General features: G+C 39.7%; 1 protein-coding gene across 1 annotated transcript in view; it reads right to left on the reverse strand.

Annotated features, from left to right (window-relative positions):
• The window catches only part of LOC149818432 (DENN domain and WD repeat-containing protein SCD1-like), a 91,043-nt gene that overhangs the window by 7,061 nt on the left and 63,221 nt on the right, over window positions 1-20,761 (reverse strand). Inside the window, exon 7 of the mRNA XM_089986216.1 lies at window positions 8,951-9,074. Coding sequence (XP_089842342.1) covers window positions 8,951-9,074 — 124 coding nt within the window. The remainder of the gene's footprint in view (window positions 1-8,950; window positions 9,075-20,761) is intronic.

The following is a 20,761-nucleotide window of genomic DNA, read 5'->3' on the forward strand; positions in this document are numbered from 1 at the left end:
GATGTGAAAAAGGTGCAGGATCTGACTCGATCCATGTCACCGTCCATGTATGTAAAGATGTATTTTAGTTATCGAGTCTGGATATATATACCAGACCCGACCCATAGTGTAATATAAGCTTAAATACATGTTTAGGTCACGATTTCTTTAATTGAAATCGTGACAGACGCAACCTCTCTTTTCTTCTTCTCTTCTCTTTCTCACAAGACAGGTACAAGAGAAAAACTTACATGGTATCAGAGCCAAGATCCACGTAGGGTTTGAAGTGGCTTCCAAAAAGGTGCGACCTGACTATTTCAATCAAGAAAGGTTCTTATTCCTTCCACCTCTTCTCTTTGTTTTTTTGGAAGGATTCACGTTTCACGTGAATCCCTAAAATCAACCCATCTGCTTCTTCATCTGGAACATTTAGATCTGGTTGTGGTTTTGCACCAGATCTGAATCACTTCACCTTCTGTATTCACGTGAATCCCTTGTTTCACCTGAATCCCCAAAACCGACCCATCTTCTTCTTCGTCTGAAATACTCCACCTCTGCATATTCTTATTTTCTCACTTGAACCGAAATATTCAGATATGTGCGTGAGATTGCATCAAATCTGATATATTAAGTCTCTGATTAGTTTCCCTTTTATATACTGTCCAATTTTTTTTATATCAGATTTCTGATCTACATCTAATCCATCTAGTGGCTGCAGGCCATTCCTCCTTGTTATCAATCTGATATTCGTATATCCCATCCTTTGTTGATATCATACTCATTTGTGTTCTGTCTGAAAACACAGTCAAGTTTAAATTCAGTTCAACGTGAGTTGTTCAGAACTTGTTATCGTGTTAATCATAAACCCCATAAATATAATTTTTGGATCTGGTTCTCCTTTTGAATCCGAAAATTTCTGATCACTAGTTTCTCGAAAGTTGCACAGCCGCAAAAAAAAAAAAAGGGCGATCAACAAATCTCTCTGGCTGTAGACTGGGCACTTCGTGAATACTTTCCTGTTAAAATTCTTTTTTCATGGATCTTCATTCCTCTTCTTCCAATCTTTCCTCAAGTTTTCTCACTCAACTCGTTTCTGAAAAGTTAACTACCTCAAACTTCTTGATTTGGAAGAGGCAAATTATTCCATTTATAAGGAGTCAAGGTCTCTTAGGTCACCTTGATGGAACCACTCCCGTCTCACTCGAATTTGTTACGAGAGAAGAAAAAGACGACAAAGGAGTAAGTTCAATTGTGTATGTCAAGAATGTTGACTACCTCAACTGGGAAAGGAAAGATCAATCAGTGGTTGCATACATCACTTCCACCTTGTCCCAAGAGGTCCTTGTTGTCATCCCCGACAACTGTACTGCTCTGCAACTTTGGGAAAAATTGGTTCAAACATATTCACAAGTTTCGCAGGCGAGAATGGTTTTCCTCAAGAGGGAATTCCAGATGTTGAGAAAAAATTCCATGACCATCATGGAATATCTGAACAAGATGAAGACTATCACAGATCAACTTGCGGTTATAGGATGCGCGGTGAATGACAGCGATATGGTACAACAAACTCTGAGTGGATTGGGATCCGACTACAACATGATCGTCACTTCCCTATTATGTCTCCCTGCTCTTCCTACCTTTGATGAGTTGCGAGCAAAATTAATTCAGTATGAGATGACTCTGAAAGGGTTCTCTGAGGAATCTCATGTTCACACAAATTCTCAAGAAGTTTTTGCCACAGGGGTGTCTTATGGTAGAGGACGCGGACGAGGAGGACAAGGACGAAGTGGACACGAAGGGCGTGGTTTGCTTCCCACTCCAAATATGTTAGCTCATGCGCAGGGGTCAAGATCCATTCCTACCTGCTTCCTTTGTAATAAAAAGGGGCATATCAAGGCGAATTGTTGGCATAATCCAGAGAATAAAGGAAAGGGTCCACAAACAGAAAACAAAAGGAAGTTCTCAAGCAGTGAAGAGATTAAAGATTTGTTGATATCTGCCTTGTCAGAGTTGAAATTGAAGCAGAGCGATGAAGGCACCAGGTTTGTCGACTCAGGGGCAGCGACTCATGTAACAGGTGATGCAGGTAAGATTTCTAACCCCATTCCTTATTTTGGAAAAAGTAAGATTGTCACTGGAGATGGATCCCACCATCCTGTTTCTCATGTTGGAAAAACTGTCATTCCCATGTCACATTCCACTCTTACTCTTTCTGACGTTCTTCATGCTCCTGACATTAAGAAAAATATTGTCTCTGTCTCCAAACTTATTGATGATAATAATGCTTCAGTTGAATTTACTCCCTTCTCTGTGCAGGTCAAGGACCTTCGCACGAGGGAAACATTCGTTGAAGGAAAGAGACGAGGCAATATGTATGTCTTTGAAGAAGCTCCTTGTCATACTGTCCGCCCTGTCCACCTGAATTCAGAGCCTTCATTAGAGTCGTGTTCATCCTCTTCTGCTAATGTTTTTAGTATTTCTGAATGTAATAAGCCATTCTTATGGCATAGTCGATTAGGACATTGTGGGGGTCATTTCATTGAGAAACTTGTATCTAATAATCTCATTCCAAAAGAAAGTCTAAATAGGGATGAGAACAGTCACAAATGTTCCAGTTGTCTTTCCTACAAGAGTCATGTATTGCCTTTTCATTCCATTAATAAGAGAGCTTCAAAACCTTTTGAGATAATCTGTTCTGATGTATGGGGACCAGCCCCAATTGCCTCTGGATCTGGGAGCAAATACTATCTAATCTTTGTTGATAGCTATACTCGATACACTTGGATATATTTCATAAAAAAATAAGTCGGAAGTCTTCTCTTTGTTTCAAAATTTTTTTTCCCTTGTCAAAAATCAATTTTCTGAGTCCATTCAATTTTTCCAATGTGATGGAGGTGGGGAATTCTCATCCCGTGATTTTATATCTTTTCTCCAAAGTAATGGAATAGGAAGAAGGGTGTCCTGTCCTCACACCCCTCAACAAAATGGAATTGCTGAACGAAAACACAGGCATATCGTTGAAAGTGCCATGAGTATGCTTCATGACAGTAATCTTCCCATCAACTTATGGACAGAAGCCTTCCATTCTGTCGTGCATGTGATAAACAGACTGCCTATGGTTATTCTGGAAAATAAGTCTCCTTATCACTGTCTTTTTGGAACTTATCCTAGTTATTATGATCTGCGTGTTTTTGGATGTGTTTGCTATGTGCATATCGATCAGTCACTGAGAAACAAGTTTCAAGACAAAGCTCAAAAGTGCAGATTTGTGGGATATGCAGATGACTACAAAGGGTATAGGTGTTATGATCCCACCAACAAACGTATCAGAACCTCAAGAAATGTTGTCTTTGATGAACAAAATTTTGATCACGGAGCTAACACAACGAGTATGCCAACTGAAATTTACCATCCTTGGCTAAGCTCAGAACTTTTTGCTGGCTCCAATGAAACATGTTCCTCAGATTGCGTGCAACAAGAAGAAGAGGTTTTTGAGAACATTGGGAAGTCAGGGTCACAGAATGCAGAGGAAGTACCGGGCAGATACAAAGGCATTGTCTATTCCAGACAGAGACCGACAACATCAAGTCATTTAGATCAGGTCTCAACCGCCAATCCTACTCCTTCTCATACCCTCGCAGTCAGAAAATCAAACCGCATACGGCATCCTATTGACAGGTGGGTTAGTTATAACAACTTCTCCTTGGATTTTCAATTGTTTTTAACTGCCATCAGTAAGGATGAAGAGCCCATCATGTATTATCAGGCAGCAACTTCTATGAAATGGGTAGAAGCCATGAATGATGAAATGCAAGCCTTGCATGAATGTGGAACATGAGAAGTTGTTCCCAGACCACCTGACAAAAATGTTGTCGGATGCAAATGGGTCTACAAAATCAAGTACAAGCCAGATGGAACCATTGAACGATATAAAGCAAGGCTTGTAGCAAAAGGATTCACTCAAGAAGCAGAGCAAGACTATGATGAGACTTTTAGTCCGGTTGTAAGAATGGGAACGATTCGAATTATCATTTCCCTGACTGTTGAACATGGATGGAAGTTTAGTCAGCTTGATGTTAAAAATGCATTCTTACATGGGGATTTGAAGGAGGAGGTATACATGGAACAACCCCCTGGATATCAAGAACAAAATTGTAAAACCCATGTATGCAGGTTAAAAAGAGCCATCTACGGCCTGAAGCAAGCATCTCGCTCTTGGTTTGATAGCTTCTCATCTGAGATTCAGAAACATGGATTTTCACGTTCCATACTGGACCACTCATTATTTATCTTTAAAAGTCAGTCTGTGACCACTCTATTATTAATTTATGTCGATGATATTATCATCACAGGAAACTTTGCGGACCACATTCAAGAAATAAAAGACTTATTAGGTCAAAGGTTCAAAATGAAAGACCTTAGAGTTCTACGCTATTTCCTTGGTGTAGAAGTTGACAACCAGGCTCATGGATTGACACTCACTCAACACAAGTACACCGTAGATGTTCTCAGCAAGACAAGCATGAAAGACTGCAAACCTCTAGGAACTCCGAGTGTACTTCATCAAAAACTTAATGCTCATGATGGAGATCTGTGTGATGACTCCACCAGGTATCGCAGCATAATAGGAATGTTACAATACCTCACATTCACTAGACATGATATTGTTTATTCAGTCAATCAAGTGTCTCAATTTATGCATGCGCCACGTACTGGACATATGGAAGCGGTCAAGAGGATCCTTAGATATCTGAAAGGGACTATTGGGGATGGATTGATATATTTACCACAGTCTCATGGCCAAAGCGAGCACGAAATTACTGTATATTGTGATGCAGACTGGGCAGGAGATCCCGACGAAAGAAGATCTACATCAGGATATTGTGCCTTCATTGGAAGAAATTTAGTCTCTTGGAGCAGTAGAAAACAAAAAGCTATCGCTAGATCAAGCACTGAGGCTGAATATAGATCCATGGCTGCTGCCACTGCCGAAGTCACATGGATCAGGCATCTTCTAACTGAAGTAGGAGAAAAGATCTGCCACACTACCTTGCTCTGTGACAATCAAAGTGCTATCAATATGTCATTCAATCCAGTACATCACAGTCGTTCCAAACACATTGAGATCGACCAACACTTTGTGAGACAGAAAGTTGAAGAAAAAGAGATTGAACCTGAGTTTGTCAGTACTGAAAGACAGGTTGCAGACATATTTACAAAAGGGTTAACCAAGGATCGCTTTTGGATGCTTAAAAGCAAGTTGTTCATGGTCCAAAACCATGATCAACTTGAGGAGGGGTGAAAAAGGTGCAGGATCCGACCCGATCCATGTCACCGTCCATGTATGTAAAGATGTATTTTAGTTATCAGGTCTGGATATATATACCAGACCTGACCCATAGTGTAATATAAGCTTAAATACATGTTTAGGTCACGATTTCTTTAATTGAAATCGTGACAGCCGTAGCCTCTCTTTTCTTCTTCTCTTCTCTTTCTCACAAGACAGGTACAAGAGAAAAACTTACAGGATGAACGAGAAATGATTGTCACCATGCCAGTGAGACTCAACGAAAAACTACGTGATCTGGGCATCCATAGTTAAGCATCAAATTTGGAAAAAGGTTCTATGGGGCTTTGTGGACAGATCCGAGAAAGAACCAAAGTGTGTGCATACCAGGAATGAAAATGGAAAAAAAGTTGCACTTCAAGGAGAAGAAATGAATAAAGTCATTGCCGACTACGAAAAGAGATGGAAGGGGTGGAAGATTGGTCATTCCAAAATCATGGGATGGGTTGAAATAAAAAAAAAGTTCTAGTTTAGCAAAGTTTGAATTTGCTAGTTATGCTTGAAAATATCTCCAAGATATATATTCTCTAAGAGATGTAGCTCATATATGTAACCTCCAAAAGAAAGTGAGGATCATGACTCAAGGAGATATGAGCATAAGAGAATACTACAATGCTCTTTCTCTCTCTTGGGATGAATTAGCTTGTCTAGAGCCTAAGTGGCATTGTCCACTTGGCATAGAGCTCCGTGAAAAAAAAATCAACTCGAAACACTTTTATACTTTTGTAAATGAGCTTAAACTCGAATTTGAAGAGATTAAATCGACTCTTCTTCATAGAGGAGGTGTTCCTTGCATAGTAGAAACTCTAGAAGAACTAACTATGGAAGAGAAGAGATTGATTTTGCGTATTATTAGATATATTAAGACAATAGTCACCTGTATCGTTAAAGGTAATTTATCGGTGAGGGTATTTCTCGAAGAGATTTTCAAAAGTTGATAAATCTCAAAAACATGGGAAAATCTCGGGAGTTTAAAAAATTAGAAAAAATATAAATAACAACAAAAAAGCTAAGAAAATAATAAGTTTTGCATTATTATTTTTTTCAAAAATATAAAGAAATATGTTTTGAAGGTTTTAAAATATAAAAAAATAGGAAATGCAAACTTAATATATATATATATATATATTTAAATATCGCGATATTTTATCTTTGGAAATATTTTGAAAATATCACGATATATTCCTGATATTATCGACTACCTTGAAATAGCCGATAATATTACAATATTTTTAATATATCAGCAAAATTAGTGATAGTGATTAAGACTACTCTTTCTCGAGGCCACTTGTCTGCTTCATCTACATTATATTTAATTACTTATACTGATGCTGACTGGAGAGGTGATCCCAATAACAGACACTCAACTATGGGTTTTTATGTCTTTTTAGGTGAATCTCTAATTTCGTGACGGTGCCAAAAAGAGCAGGTTTCACTCATCAACTGAAGCTGAATACTAGGTTATGGCTACCACAACGATGGAGGTGGTCTGACTCAAAAAATTGATGGCTGATATGGGAGTTCAAGTAATCGAAGCCTCATGAATGTGCTCGAACAACAAAAGTACGATCTACATTGCTAGCAACTATACATTTCATGAATGCAATTAAACATATCGAGATAGAATGCCACTATGTACGAGAGGAATATCTACATGGCAATACTGATCTGCCCTATGTTATATCAGAGTATTAGTTGGCAAATTTCTTCACCAAACCTCTCACTGCTCCTAGATTTCACTTCCCTTTAGGCAAACTTTCTGTCATTTTATCGTAAATTTGAGGGAGAGTGTTAAATTGTATATACATATAATGTATATATATATATATATATATAAAATATGTATATATAGATGTATTATATATGTATATATATGTATATTATTGTTCTAAATACCTTTATTTTTTTCTTTATTTAATTTTGTTCCTTTTAAACTAGTCAACATAAAGTTGACTAGTTTGACTAGTCGTTGAAGCTAGTCCAACGACTAGAAATAGAGCCGTAGGACTAGCTCCAACGTCTCTATTTAGAGCTCTTTGGTGTATATAAAAAGGGGTGAACCCCCTCACTATTTGTAATGCTTCTTGTGTTTTGTGTGATCAATAAAATATATATTTTTTACATTTTGAGCCTTCTTGTGTGTGCCCTTTGTGGGTCTTGTGAGTGTACCCTTAGTGGCCACTTTTGTGCTTGTCCATTTGGATCTTTGGTGGATACTTTGTTCGTAATTGAAGGCTCTTGATTCGTTATACTTGGCATATTTCCTATTGTGCTTGTGTTTCTATATTTTTGTCATTTCATTTCATAGTATCAGGCTCTTGTAACTTAAAACTTGTATTGTTTGAGCTCTCTTGTTGGTAATCATATTCAAGTCATCGCTCCTACGTAGATCGTGATCATTGCCGAGAGGGTATCTTAAGTCATCTCATTCAAACTTTATGAGTCTAACTACTTAATGTGGTCAACCACTACAAAAAACTACATTAAAGGGAAGAAACTATGGGTATTCATTAGTGGAACCACTATCGAACCTCAATTGAAGCTCACACAAAAAGAAGGGGATCAAGTGAAAGCCCTCTCTGATGAAGAAAAGGAAAAATCCTTAAAAGAATATCAAGAGAAGATGGAGGATTGGGAGGCGACCAATGCATAAATTCTCTCATGGTTTATGAATAGCATGGAGTTCAAGATCACCACCAACTTTATTAAGTTCAAAAAAGCATGTGATGCATGGGCATTTCTAAAGAGCATATTCATCCAAAAGGATATGTCTCATTTATACTATCTCAAAGAAAATGTACGAACTATAAGAAGATGAGCTCCTAGATTACCAACAATGAATACTTAAAAAGCTCCAACCAAAGTATCAAAGAAGAACACTCACAAGAACCAAGAAAGGTTCATACACAAAATACCCAAAAAAGGGTATTCAACAACAAGAGAACAAAAATGATTTTATTGATTGTGAATCACACACTAATCATACAGTCAAGAGGGGGGAATGCTCCTGACTTAGTCAACTGTTGACTAGTCAAATACAACCTAAAAGTGTCCAAAAAAGATAAAAATAAAAAGAGAAAAATACATGTACAATAAATACTAAAAATAAAATAAAATTATACATTATTTAACACTTCCCCTCAAACTTATGGTTGGATAACCAAAAGTTTGTCCAAGAGAAAGTGAAATCTAGGAGCTGCAAGAGGTTTGGTAAAGAAATTTGCCAATTCATATTATGAAGAAACATTGTGTTTCTATATTTTTTGTCATTTTATTTCAAATTCATCAATCAGTTGTTGCATATGTATTGCTTCTCACTTATCTTCTCTACAATATTTTCACAAGTTTTTGCTTTAGGAAGCAACTTAAGAAATATATTTTGAAATAGAGAACATAGTTGGAAGAACAAGGATGATAATAAAATAGTCCAGGCCCCTAGATTTCTAGAAACACAATATGATAGAGAAAACTTTACATGCAAGCTAATGTAACACAATGATCTTGCAAACCCATATATTATTATATGACCAATCCATTGCCTAACCACAAATTTTATCCAGAAAGCATGAAAGGCATGTTCAAGCATAGGTTACATTTGAACTGAAATTTTTTTAGAGATCAAACCTGTGCATCGTGGCCCTTCAGTTCTTCTAGAAGCTGATAGGTTTGCTTGTCCCAAACTATAACGGATTGATCATCAGAACCTGAAACCACTTTACCTCTATCTGAACTTAATGCACGAATAGTCCTACCAAAAGTGAACATATAAGGACCGAGAATAATTAAGCATCGAAATCCAAAATGGAGAATTCTCGAAATGCTTTAGACATTTTAGAAGAAACTTAAATTCAATGATAAATATCAGAAATAGTCTAACGACTGGGCAAAACAAAATGAGGGCTTTATTATCTATACCAAGGGAAAAGTGCACAGCTGTGATTCTGTTATTGTGTGGCTCCATCAGAATATTTGCATATACCCATTATTGTTATAAGAAACCGACTTTTTCTAACAAGTACCAAGATACATCTTCCTATTTCATGTCAAGATAGTTTAGATTTGACTCGTTATTAATGATAATCCATCTTTCTATTTCATGTCAAGATAGTTTAGATTTGACTCATTATTAATGATAAGCCAATGAGAGAAACCTGAAAATTGAGAAATTAGAATTACAATGTTTATTTTTGCATACTAGATATACAAATTATTCTTGAATTCTGTCTCAAGTTACTTTTAGGAACTAGTGAATCAAGATGTCTGATGGCCATGGTTGGCATTCTCGGGACTTGGTCTTGGATCGGCCAAACTTGATTCGGATGAGTCAAGGTTTTAAATTTTATTTAAAGAGTATATTCATTTAAAATATGGATCTTTCATATAAATAAGTGGGGGGTGGCGAATTTGGTTTGAATTGTTTTTTAGAATGGAATTTTGTTTGAATGTAAAGTATATCAAATTTACTTTGCATGTAAAATCACCAGGCACATTTAAAGAAGGCATACAACCTATGTCACATAGGTGCGGGTGCGGATGCAGCTGCGGATACGGGTGCGGGTGCGGATGCAGCTGCGGATACGAGTGCGGATGCGGCGATGCTGCACTTTAAAAAAACTTGGGTGCGGTGATGCGGGGAGGATATATATATATATATATATATATATATATATATATATATATATAATTTGTAACAGTTTTAAGTTAACACTACGTGTATTTGTGTGCATTTATGTATTTATATACATAATATAGATAAAAATGGACTTGATTAGGGTTAATTGAATCTACTTTTGGATAGAAATGGACTTCAGTGTGGTTGACTTCACCAAACACAAAGGAAGTTGTGTCAAAGTGTCACACCCGCATGGGTGCGGGTGCGACGCAGGTGCAGTGCCCTGTTAGAAGAGTCTGTGTGACATAGCATACAACATGCTTAATTGGGTATCAATGATGGTGTGGTGCATGTAAACCCATTCAAAGTTGTAGAATGGAAAAACTCAGAAAAATACTCAGAAACGTGAGAAAGAAAGAACTTAGAAACTTAATTAGGTCTAATCTCCTTTAGTTTAAATAGAGATCAGCCAAGAGAGCAAATTTACATTAGAGTCCTTCATTATTTATAAATTACCAAAAACAACTTTAAGAATAAATAAAGTTTACTTTAGAGTGGTCGACTTATCTTAACACTCCCCCTCAAGCTGGAGCATAGATATCAATCATGCTCAGCTTGCCACAACATTTTGAGAAACTGGGCCTGGCAAGAGGCTTTGTAAAAATATCTGCAACTTGATCCTCAGATATTACATGCTTGGTAGAGATATGTCCACCTTGAACCATACTTCAATATGTTTTGTCTTCTCATGAAATACCTTATTATTGACTGTATATGTAGCTGCCTTGTTATCACACATCAGCACCATAGATGATGAAATCTTCACTTGAAGATCGGTCAACACAGTTCGAACCCACATTAATTCAGCTGCCGTTTGGGCCATAGCCCTATATTTTGATTCGGCACTCAACCTAGCAACCACGGTTTGCTTCTCCAAGAAATTAGGTTACCTCCCACAAATACACAGAATCCTGTGGTAGATTTCCTATCATCTACAGACCCAGCATAATCAGCATCAGAGTAAACAACTACTTTCAGGGTACCCCCTTTTTTGAATAATAACCCTTTTCCAGAAGAAGATTTTAAGTACCTGAGTATCATCATTGTAGCATTCCAGTGTACCTCAGTCGGTTTGTCCACGAATTGGCTAACCTTGCTTACAGCCAAAGCAATATCAGGTCTAGTCACTGTCACATATAATAACTTTCCCACCAGTGAACGATAACTCTTGCTATCAACAGGTTTTGACCCCTCATCCAATAAATGAACTTTGTGATCCATGGAAATATTTGTTGGTTTAGCTCCCAACATTCCTGTATCTTTTAATAAATCAAGAACATACTTCCGTTGAGACAGAACTACACCCTCACTGCTCCTCGCCACTTCAATGCCCATGAAAATTATTGGAGTGTATTTGTGTGTTATTTGACTCTTGGTAATGATTTATAGGGTAATTTGCTATTTTTGGATAATTTTGTTATAATTGGCATTTTTTGAGTTTTTGGCATTTACGATCGTACACGAAAGGTTCGTTGTATTGCTTGGGTAGCAGTCTTTGCGGACTTCGAAACTCCTCGGTCTTTTGAGTTTCGATTCATTGTTCTTCACATTATTAAGGTAAAATACCTTAATTGAACTTGTAGAGAGCATGTTTAGGCACTAATTGTGTAAGCATGATGTCGTTGCATTGAATATTTAAATGAATTGCAAATATAAGTTATGCTCACACACTTCACTTAGTTATGAATATCTAGGACTCTTGTGATTGTAATTCGGAGATCATGCTTGTCATGATTGTAGTTAGCGGAATATAGAGTGTGTTTAGTTTGAATACCCGTGCACTTATGAATGTATAATATATATGCAATATGTGTCATCATACTTTGGTTTGCGCATACTATGTTGCTTTGTGTGTTTGTATGAATTTGATACATGGTGCATATATAACTACTATGGATATGTATAAGTCGTGTTCGATGCATAATGTAAATGTTATATATATTGTCTTATCATACGATGGACTCATTTATTCTTGTATGGAAGAATGCATGCGAATGCTATAAATTATTTTAAACTTGTATGTCTTGTTTGCTTGAGAAATATATGTGTATGATGTATGGTAGGATGGTCAATGAGATTTTGACCAACCCTTACACAATTATATCTAAGGTGATATAACGATTCATGTGGTGAAAAATGCATATGACTTTTATCGTGTGTGCAAATCTCGAACTACTTAGGAGTTATGTATGTTGAGGTTTAGTTGCTTCGTATTATGAAATGTGCATGTTCACGTATGCATGCATAGAACTCATATTTTGTTTACGCATGATTCAAAGTTCAATTTACGAAGTGCAATGTTCTTTGTGGCGATGATATGATGCGTAGGATAATATGCTTTTGTATGATATGATTGAAATGTCACGTGAAATGAAATTATGAATGCATACGATAAATGTTTAAGTTCAATAGTGAACTTTGGTTCATGAAGCCTTATTGGTTAAATGTGTGATTTTATGATTTTATAATTTTAATGCCATATGAAGTGATGTATGATGTGATGCTTTGATTGTATACATGCTTATGCCCGTGTTGATGGCTATTGACCCTGAGAGTGGTCAATTGTATTGATGCATGTATCACAATAGTTTTCATTGGATATGGCACCCGTTGAAGAACTGTTCCCAAAGGATTCTCTGTGAGGGTGTGCATGATCATATTAAGTAATCTGGCTAGAGCGGTAAGTCTCTGTGAGGAAGTGCATTGTCCAAGAGTGGGTAGCCCACGAAGACGGCATATTCCTGTGAGGAAGTGCATTGTCCAAGACCAGGCAGACCATCCGTCTAGGGCGGTAACTCCTTGTGAGGTTGTATATTTCCCAGACCAGGTGATCCGGCGTGAATTTTGTAAATCTTTATTATGAATAAATGAAATGTTATGATGAATTGTGATAATCTTCTGAGTTGATTGAGATAGTCAATTATGAATCTATAGATTTGACTTTTCTATTATAGCATGATTATATATTGAACTCAGATATGATAATCAGATCCTTATTAATTTTAGATCTTGATATGAGATTATGATTGTGACACTTATGTTAGCGTATATATGAATGACACATCACGCCTACAAATGACTAGTTTTGACTTATTAGGTAAACGATACATCACACCTACATAGTTTCATTGCAAATGATTGCATTATGATTCTCTGAGTAAATATATCGCACCTGTGTATCATGATTGATGTGTATCATGAATATCTAACTATATTACTTATAAGGTATGTGCGTGTGTTTCATGTTGGAATGGTCAAATGTGATTTGACTTATTGTTTGTAAGAATTATGAATGCATATGAAAATGATGCAATGATCTGAATGTCTTAGATGCATATAGATTATGCTTTATTACGTGAGTTAAGGTTGAATAGAATATTAAGTGATGAAATGCTTTTAAATGCTTTATGTTCGAATGCTTGAAATAAATGACTCATAGGACGTTATCTTGTCTATCACTTGACGATTGATGAATAATATATCTTTACCTTTAAATGCTTGATATGTTTTCTTTAAGTTTGAGTTTTGGTTGCTTTACCATACTTTAGTGAGTCTGACCCTGTTTAATGCAGGACAAGTAATGCAGGTAAAGTATGATGAGTAGTTAGAGCGAAGGGTTGGTCGAAGTGCATCCTCGAGGGTCCACTCTTACCTTGTGATCTTGGTATTCATGATCTTTTCGTTTTAAGTACTTGATCATGTAGAGACTGAAGTATTTTTTTCATACTCTGATTTGAAATGAAATTAAAACTCTTCATATTTCAGTCTTATATTGTACGTGGTTTGAAATGTATATACCCCGTACATTTTGATTTGATTGTTATCTTTAGTATAACCGCGCACAAAGTCTTAATCGTTTTTAAAAATTGTTTCTGTATTATAAGATCTGATTTACTTATACTTATAAAAAAAATCGGTCTCGAAATTTCAATATTTGAACTATAATTAAGGTTAAAAATTTTGGGGCGTTATAGGGGGGCCGTCGGCCTCCCGACGAACACAGGCAAAGAGAGAGAGAGAGAGAGAGCACGCTAGGGGGGCGCCGACTTCCCAGCAGACAGAGGGAGGGGGGAAAGGCACGACAGGGACCGTCGACTTCCCAGTATACAGAGGGAGAGGGGAAGGTACGGCAGGGGCCACCGGCCTTCCGACGAACGCAGAGAAGGAAGAAGAAGAAGTAGAAAGAAGAAGACAGAGGGCTTACCTGTGAGGGGGGGAGGGGGAGGGGTGGCGGCTATGTCACATGGGTGCGGGTGTGGGTGCGGGGATTCGGCACTTCCAAAAAACCCGGGTGCGGGGGTGCGGCAGGGGCAAAAATGTAAAAAAAAAAATTATATATATATATATAAGATTTTAAAGTTTTAACAATTTAACATTTAACAGTAAACATTGTCATAAACTCATAATATGATTCATCATGCATGCAATATATCAACCTAAATATCAAATTATCAATCAAATAAGTAAAGCAATTACATAAATCGACCTAAATATCAATCAAATAAGTATTGCATAAAAGAACTAAATTACATACCAAAGTATATCCTGATGAAGTAATGGATGCTAATAATTTTCTTCTTCATCATCAAATGCATCATTAGAAGGAATACTGGGCTCAACTAATTCCATGTTTGTTACGTTGAATTCATGTTCTCCCTCGAAGTCACACTCTTCTGGGTTTACATCCCAAAATTTGGATGTTCCTTGTCTGCATTATAAACCCAATTTGAAAATGATAAATACAATACAAGTATATTTAAATGAAAACTAAGAAATAATCAAATAACTAAGAGAGCACATTAGTACCTGTATTCATCATTGCTTCGCGAAAGTAATCGAAGATTTGAATGAACATATACTAAATCCTCTGCACGCTTGCTGGTGAGTTTGTTTCTCTTCATGTTGTAGATTTGAGAATATGTGCTCCAATTTCTTTCACAACAAGATGAACTAGCAGGCTGCGATAGCAATCTTAATGCAAGACGTTGCAGAAGAGGTGTTTCTGATCCAAATGTTGACCACCATGTGATAGGATCTATATTATCTTCTTCTCTCGCGAATAATGCTGGTGCATATAATCTCGAAGATGAAAATTTTCCAAACTCTTGTGTGACTTGATGTAGAAGATATGCTTCTGGAAAAAGTCTTGTCATACACATATTTCTATGTCTTGATAGCTCTGGGTCTAAATTTGGAGGGACACGACCAATACCACCAGCCCGCCACTTATTTGCATAATATTTTGGATTAAGAGAATGTGTCATGCAATGCAAAGGAGTGTTGCTCTTATCCCATCTTCTGACTAAAATTGAATGAATATGATTAAAAAAATCTGAATCATCCAATGCAGGATTTTTTCCTTCATGCATGAAAACTATAACTTGTATTTTTTCAATCATATTATCCCACATTTCATAAACTCTGTGAAGCATGGGCTTATTCTTATCAACTTCTCTTAACATTTCCCAAATAGGTTGCGTAAATTGAAGGAAGTATACCACTCTGTCCCAAAACTCATCATCAAGAATGAATTTCTTAATTTCTTGAGCCTTCATATCATCATCAACACGATAGAATGTCCAATTTTCATCAGTCACCATGTTAATCAAAGCATTCTTCACTCTTTTAATCCTCTTCATCATCACAATGATGGACGCAAAACGTGTTTCAGCGACCTTCAACAATTTCAAATCAGAATGCCTATTAAATATAGCATTAGCACGATGGTGGTTAACAACAAAATTCCTAATGCTTTTGACATTTCTTTCTAAATCTTAAATCCATGAACATAAAGCATATGCTTGTGAATTTTCTTCTTCTTTGGGGTTGCATATGTTCTTTAGGGCTAGATTTAAGCTGTGTGCTACACAGGGAGTCCAAAAAATATGAAGGTACTCACTCTCCAAACTCAACGCTGCACTTTTACAAACTAGAGCGTTGTCTGTAATGATTTGTACCACTTTCTGATCACCCACTTCTTTTATCACTTCTATAAACAATCCCTTCAAATACTCTGCATTTTTATATTCCCCAGATGCATCAACTGCTTTCAAGAATATTGGGCCACTAAGCGAACAAGCAATGAAATTGATTAATGGACGCCTTTGAATATCTGTCCATTCATCAGACACAATGGAAACTCCATTTTGCTCCCATGAATATTTTTTAATTTCTAGCAACCTCTCCACATTTGCCCTCTCTTCTGCAAGAAGTGTGGTTTGTATTTTTTCTGAACTTGGAGGCACATAACCACTCAAATTACAATTTGCCAAGGATGTTACTAAATCCTTCCAATAAGGATTTCTAACCGCATTAAATGGGAGTGAACCAGAATAAAAATACCTCCCAACTTTTCTATTCAATTCTTCTCTTCCATATGTATTGAATGCTGCTTGTATCGTTCCTCTACCTCCTACATTGACTTTTCTTTTTTTTTCAGCATCTTCTTGGTGGCTTGCAAATGGCACACTGACTGCAGAAGAATCAGCCATTGCCTTTCTCTTCTCATATTCTTCTTGTATTTTCTTGTATTGTCTTCGCATTGCCTCATCAACTTTTCTGCAAGCTGAAATGCCATATCTTGGTATCTTCAACAAATGAGCCTTCACTCTTGTGTAAGACCCAACAAAATCTCTTTCGCAGAGCTTGCATCGAAATCTCTTGTTTCCACCACCTCCTTCTCCAGTTTTTGCGAGTTTATCTACATGTACCCATAGTGGCCCCACATCATCAATCTCACTGCAACTATCAGCAAAACTAGCAGCAGAACTCGCATGTTGGGATGAGGATGACGCAAGTCCTTTCCCTTTGTCCGTCATTTTTATCCTGAAAACACAAAAAAAAAATACATTACAATTTTCAAATCAATTTGAAAACACAGGGACAAGGGGGGGCTCAGCCCCTCCCCTGCCAACCCAACAAGAGAGCGAGAGCGAGGGGGGCTCGGCCCCTCCCCTGCCAACCCAACAAGAGAGCGAGAGCAAGAGGGGCTCGGCCCCTCCCCTGCTGAAAACAGAGGGAGCAGGGGGGGGGGGGGGGGGGGGGGCTCAGCCCCTACCCTGCCGACCCAAAAAAAAAAACAGATGGGGGAGGGGCTCGGCCCCTCCCCTGTCGACCCAAAAAAAAAAAATATATGGGGGAGGGGCTCGGCCCCTCCCCTGTCAACCCCAAAAAAAACAACAGATGGGGGAGGGGCTCGGCCCCTCCCTGTCGACCCAAAAAAAACAACACATGGGGGAGGGGCTCGGCCCTCCCCTGTCGACCCAAAAAAAACAACACATGGGGGAGGGGCTCGGCCCCTCCCCTGTCGACCCAAAAAAAACAACACATGGGGGAGGGGCTGAGCCCCTCCCCTGTCGACCCAAAATAAACAACACATGGGGGAGGGGCTCGGCCCCTCCCCTGTCGACCCAAAAAAAAACAACACATGGGGGAGGGGCCGAGCCCCTCCCCTGTCGACCCAAAATAAACAACACATGGGGGAGGGGCTCGGCCCCTCCCCTGTCGACCCAAAATAAACAACACATGGGGGAGCGGCTCGGCCCCTCCCTTGTCGACCCAAAAAAACAACACATGGGGGAGGGGCCGAGCCCCTCCCCTGTCGACCCAAAATAAACAACACATGGGGGAGGGGCTCGGCCCCTCCCCTGTCGACCCAAAATAAACAACACATGGGGGAGGGCCCCTGTCGACCCAAAAAAAACAACACATGGGGGAGGGGCTCAGCCCCTCCCCTGTCGACCCAAAAAAAACCCCTCCTGTGCCGAAAAATGAGGGAGCAGGGGGGGCTCAGCCCCTCCCCTGCCGACCCAAGAAGAGAGTGAGAGAGGGTACCTGCGAAAGGAGAGGATGAGCCGAGAGGAGGAGTTGGGGCGGCGGAGCTGGGAGAGAGCTCGAGCTCAGGGGGAGAGAGAGGAGAGATTAGGGCAAAAAAAAAAATTTACCCTAATCCTCCTTTTCATCGGGGAAATTTTTTTTTTTTTACGCCCAAATCGTGGACAAAAATGACCCTGGGTGCGTTGACCGCACCCAGGGTCGTGTTGACCGCACCCGGTGCCGCACCCGCACGCGCACCCGCGTCGCGTCGACGCGGGTGCGGCATATGTTTTGCCGAGTCCCTGTGACATAGGGTGGCGGTTGTCACGTCGAGCTCGTTCGCATGCCGGGAATGAGGGGGGGAAGACGAGAGAGAGAAGAGGAGGAAGAGCGCACAGATGAGGGCTCCTCCCTCACCCCTGCGTGCTCTTAAAGGCATGGGGGGGGGGGGTGCAAAACGGGAAACCTGTTCGACGAGAGGGGAAAGGGGCGTAACTGCGGTGTGGGGGGGGGGGGGAGAGGGTTTAAAAGAAACCCTTGCCCCTGCGGTTTTTAACCCTAACAGGTTGGCGGGTCCGAGTCGGATCCGACCCAGGTCCCTTTTTTTCTCGTGGGCTTTACAGACTGTCATCTCCTTTGTTTTGTTGTTTACTCTAGAGACAGATTCATTTGGTTGGGGGAATAAAGCGAGCATCAAACTCGTCCTTCATTGAGGAAGACTGTCCAACTTCACAACCGTTTCTCCAGCATAGATCGAAGGTGTGTGATCTCAAATAATCTGCATTGGTGCAGAACCGTTAGGGGTGCTGCTGAAGGGCGATGTTCATCAATTCAAGGTCATGCATTAACTAGCTGTGATGCAGTGGAGATGCTGGCAGCGTGACACCAGTCGACTGATTGTAATGACCAAACTTTTAAGGTCGAACGATGCCCAAAAATGGAGAGGACCCACTGGAAATCAGTGGGTCTGTTTTCTTTTATTTGCAATAATGATTCAATAAACAAAAGACAGGAGGCTGAATGATAAAGTTACGTAAACAAATGCAATAAGGAATAAAACAATGGGTAAAAGGCAAAGAAACGGAAACTGCTGAACAATAAGGCTGTTGCTAGAGAAATCTGTAATCTGTCCCCACGAAACCCTAGGAGAGGGTTTTTTTAAAGACTGTTGCTGGACCCGGGTCGCGGGTCTAGCCTTGGACCCAAATCGCAATCCGGGTCGGCTTCAATCGACTGTTGGCTCTGTGATGTTCGAACTGGACCACGCTTGGAGTAGGTGCGCAAGGGTACATCCCTGCATCGTGGCTCCGTACCTGCGATGGGATCGGACACGTGGGTCCGATCGTCTGCCCTTAGTGGTGGATCGGGTGGCACGATGGATCCAATCAGGTCTCGCCCTGCATCATTCTCCCCTGGTTGGGAAGAAGTCGGCTCTGACGACTTGTTGTCTCCACAGTAAGCATATAGATCAGACATGTTGAAAATAGGCGAAATATGCCAATCGTCAGGCAGCTCAAGGAGGTAGGCATTCAAACTCAATCGTCGTAGGACCTTAAAAGGTCCATACTTCTTAGGACTCAACTTGCCACAGGTGCCTACGGGAAAATGCTCGGGACGCAAGTACACCCAAACTAGCTGACGGACTTGAAACTGGACATCGCGGCGATTTTGATCTATGAGAGCTTTGTAGGCCTCATAGCTTTCAACAAGTTTGGCTCAGACCTGTCTGTGGATATCACGCATATATTCTATGGCATCAAATGCGTCTGGGGCCAGGTCTGGGATATCGAACACAGGGGCTAGGTCAACGACATGGGTGGGTGACCGACCATAAACCACTTGGAACAGGGATTTTCCTGTTGACCGGTTAATAGAATTGTTATATGCGAATTTGGCTTGAGGCAATACAAAGTCCCAAGTTTTGACATTCTCCCCCACTAGACTCCATAACAGGTTTCCTAAGGTGCGGTTGACAACTTCGGTTTGGCCGTCTGTTTGAGGGTGATATGCACTACTGAACTGAAGCTTGGTCTTCAATAAAACCCATAATGATTCCCAAAAATGGCTCATAAAACGCGTGTCACAATCGGAGGTGATCGTGCGAGGTAACCCATGGAAACGGGCGACGTCCTTAAAGTAGTAGGAAGCTACTAGTGAGGCGTCAGTGGTTCGTTTACACGGGACGAAAATAGTCATTTTGGAGAACCGGTCAACAACGACTAGAACTGAATCAAAACGACGTGGAGTTCTGGGAAGGCCCACGATAAAGTCCATGGATACGTGCTCCCACGGTCGCTCAGGGATGGGTAACGGAGTATACAGACCACTATTCTGACGATGACCCTTAGACATTTGACACACATGACAACCTTGAATGAACTTGACAACGTCTTTGCGCATTTTGGGCCAAAAGTATCGTTCATCTAATAGAGTGAACATCTTATCATGTCTAAAATGCCCAGCTAACCCTCCCTCATGTAACTCGGAAATCAACTGAAGCCTTAGGGAAAAATTAGGCACACATAACTTGTTCCCACGAAAAAGATAACCATTATGAATACTAAAACGATGGTCGATGGTGCGATCCGAGGAGATACACCCTTCCCAGACTTGCTGGAAATCAGGGTCTGTCAGGTATAACTCTTTGCACTGTTCAAACTCAATAACCTGCACTGACATAGTCATCAGAAGGTCATTTTTCCTACTAAGAGCGCCAGCCACCTTGTTCAGTACCCGATTGATGACGAATCGTGAAGGTGTACTCTTGCAGAAAGCTGACCCACTTGGCATGACAAGCACTTAGCGTCTTCCGACTATTCAGGTATTTCAATGTCTCATGATCCGTGTACAAGACAAACTCTTTATAAATGAGATAATGCCTCCAATGACGAAGGGCTTGTATCATGGCATAGAACTCCACATCATAAGTGGAATACTGGCACCTGGCC

Source organism: Nuphar pumila, chromosome 13 (assembly GCF_984573655.1).
Source record: "Nuphar pumila chromosome 13, dmNupPumi1.hap1.1, whole genome shotgun sequence".
In the NCBI taxonomy this organism is placed as follows: domain Eukaryota; kingdom Viridiplantae; phylum Streptophyta; class Magnoliopsida; order Nymphaeales; family Nymphaeaceae; genus Nuphar; species Nuphar pumila.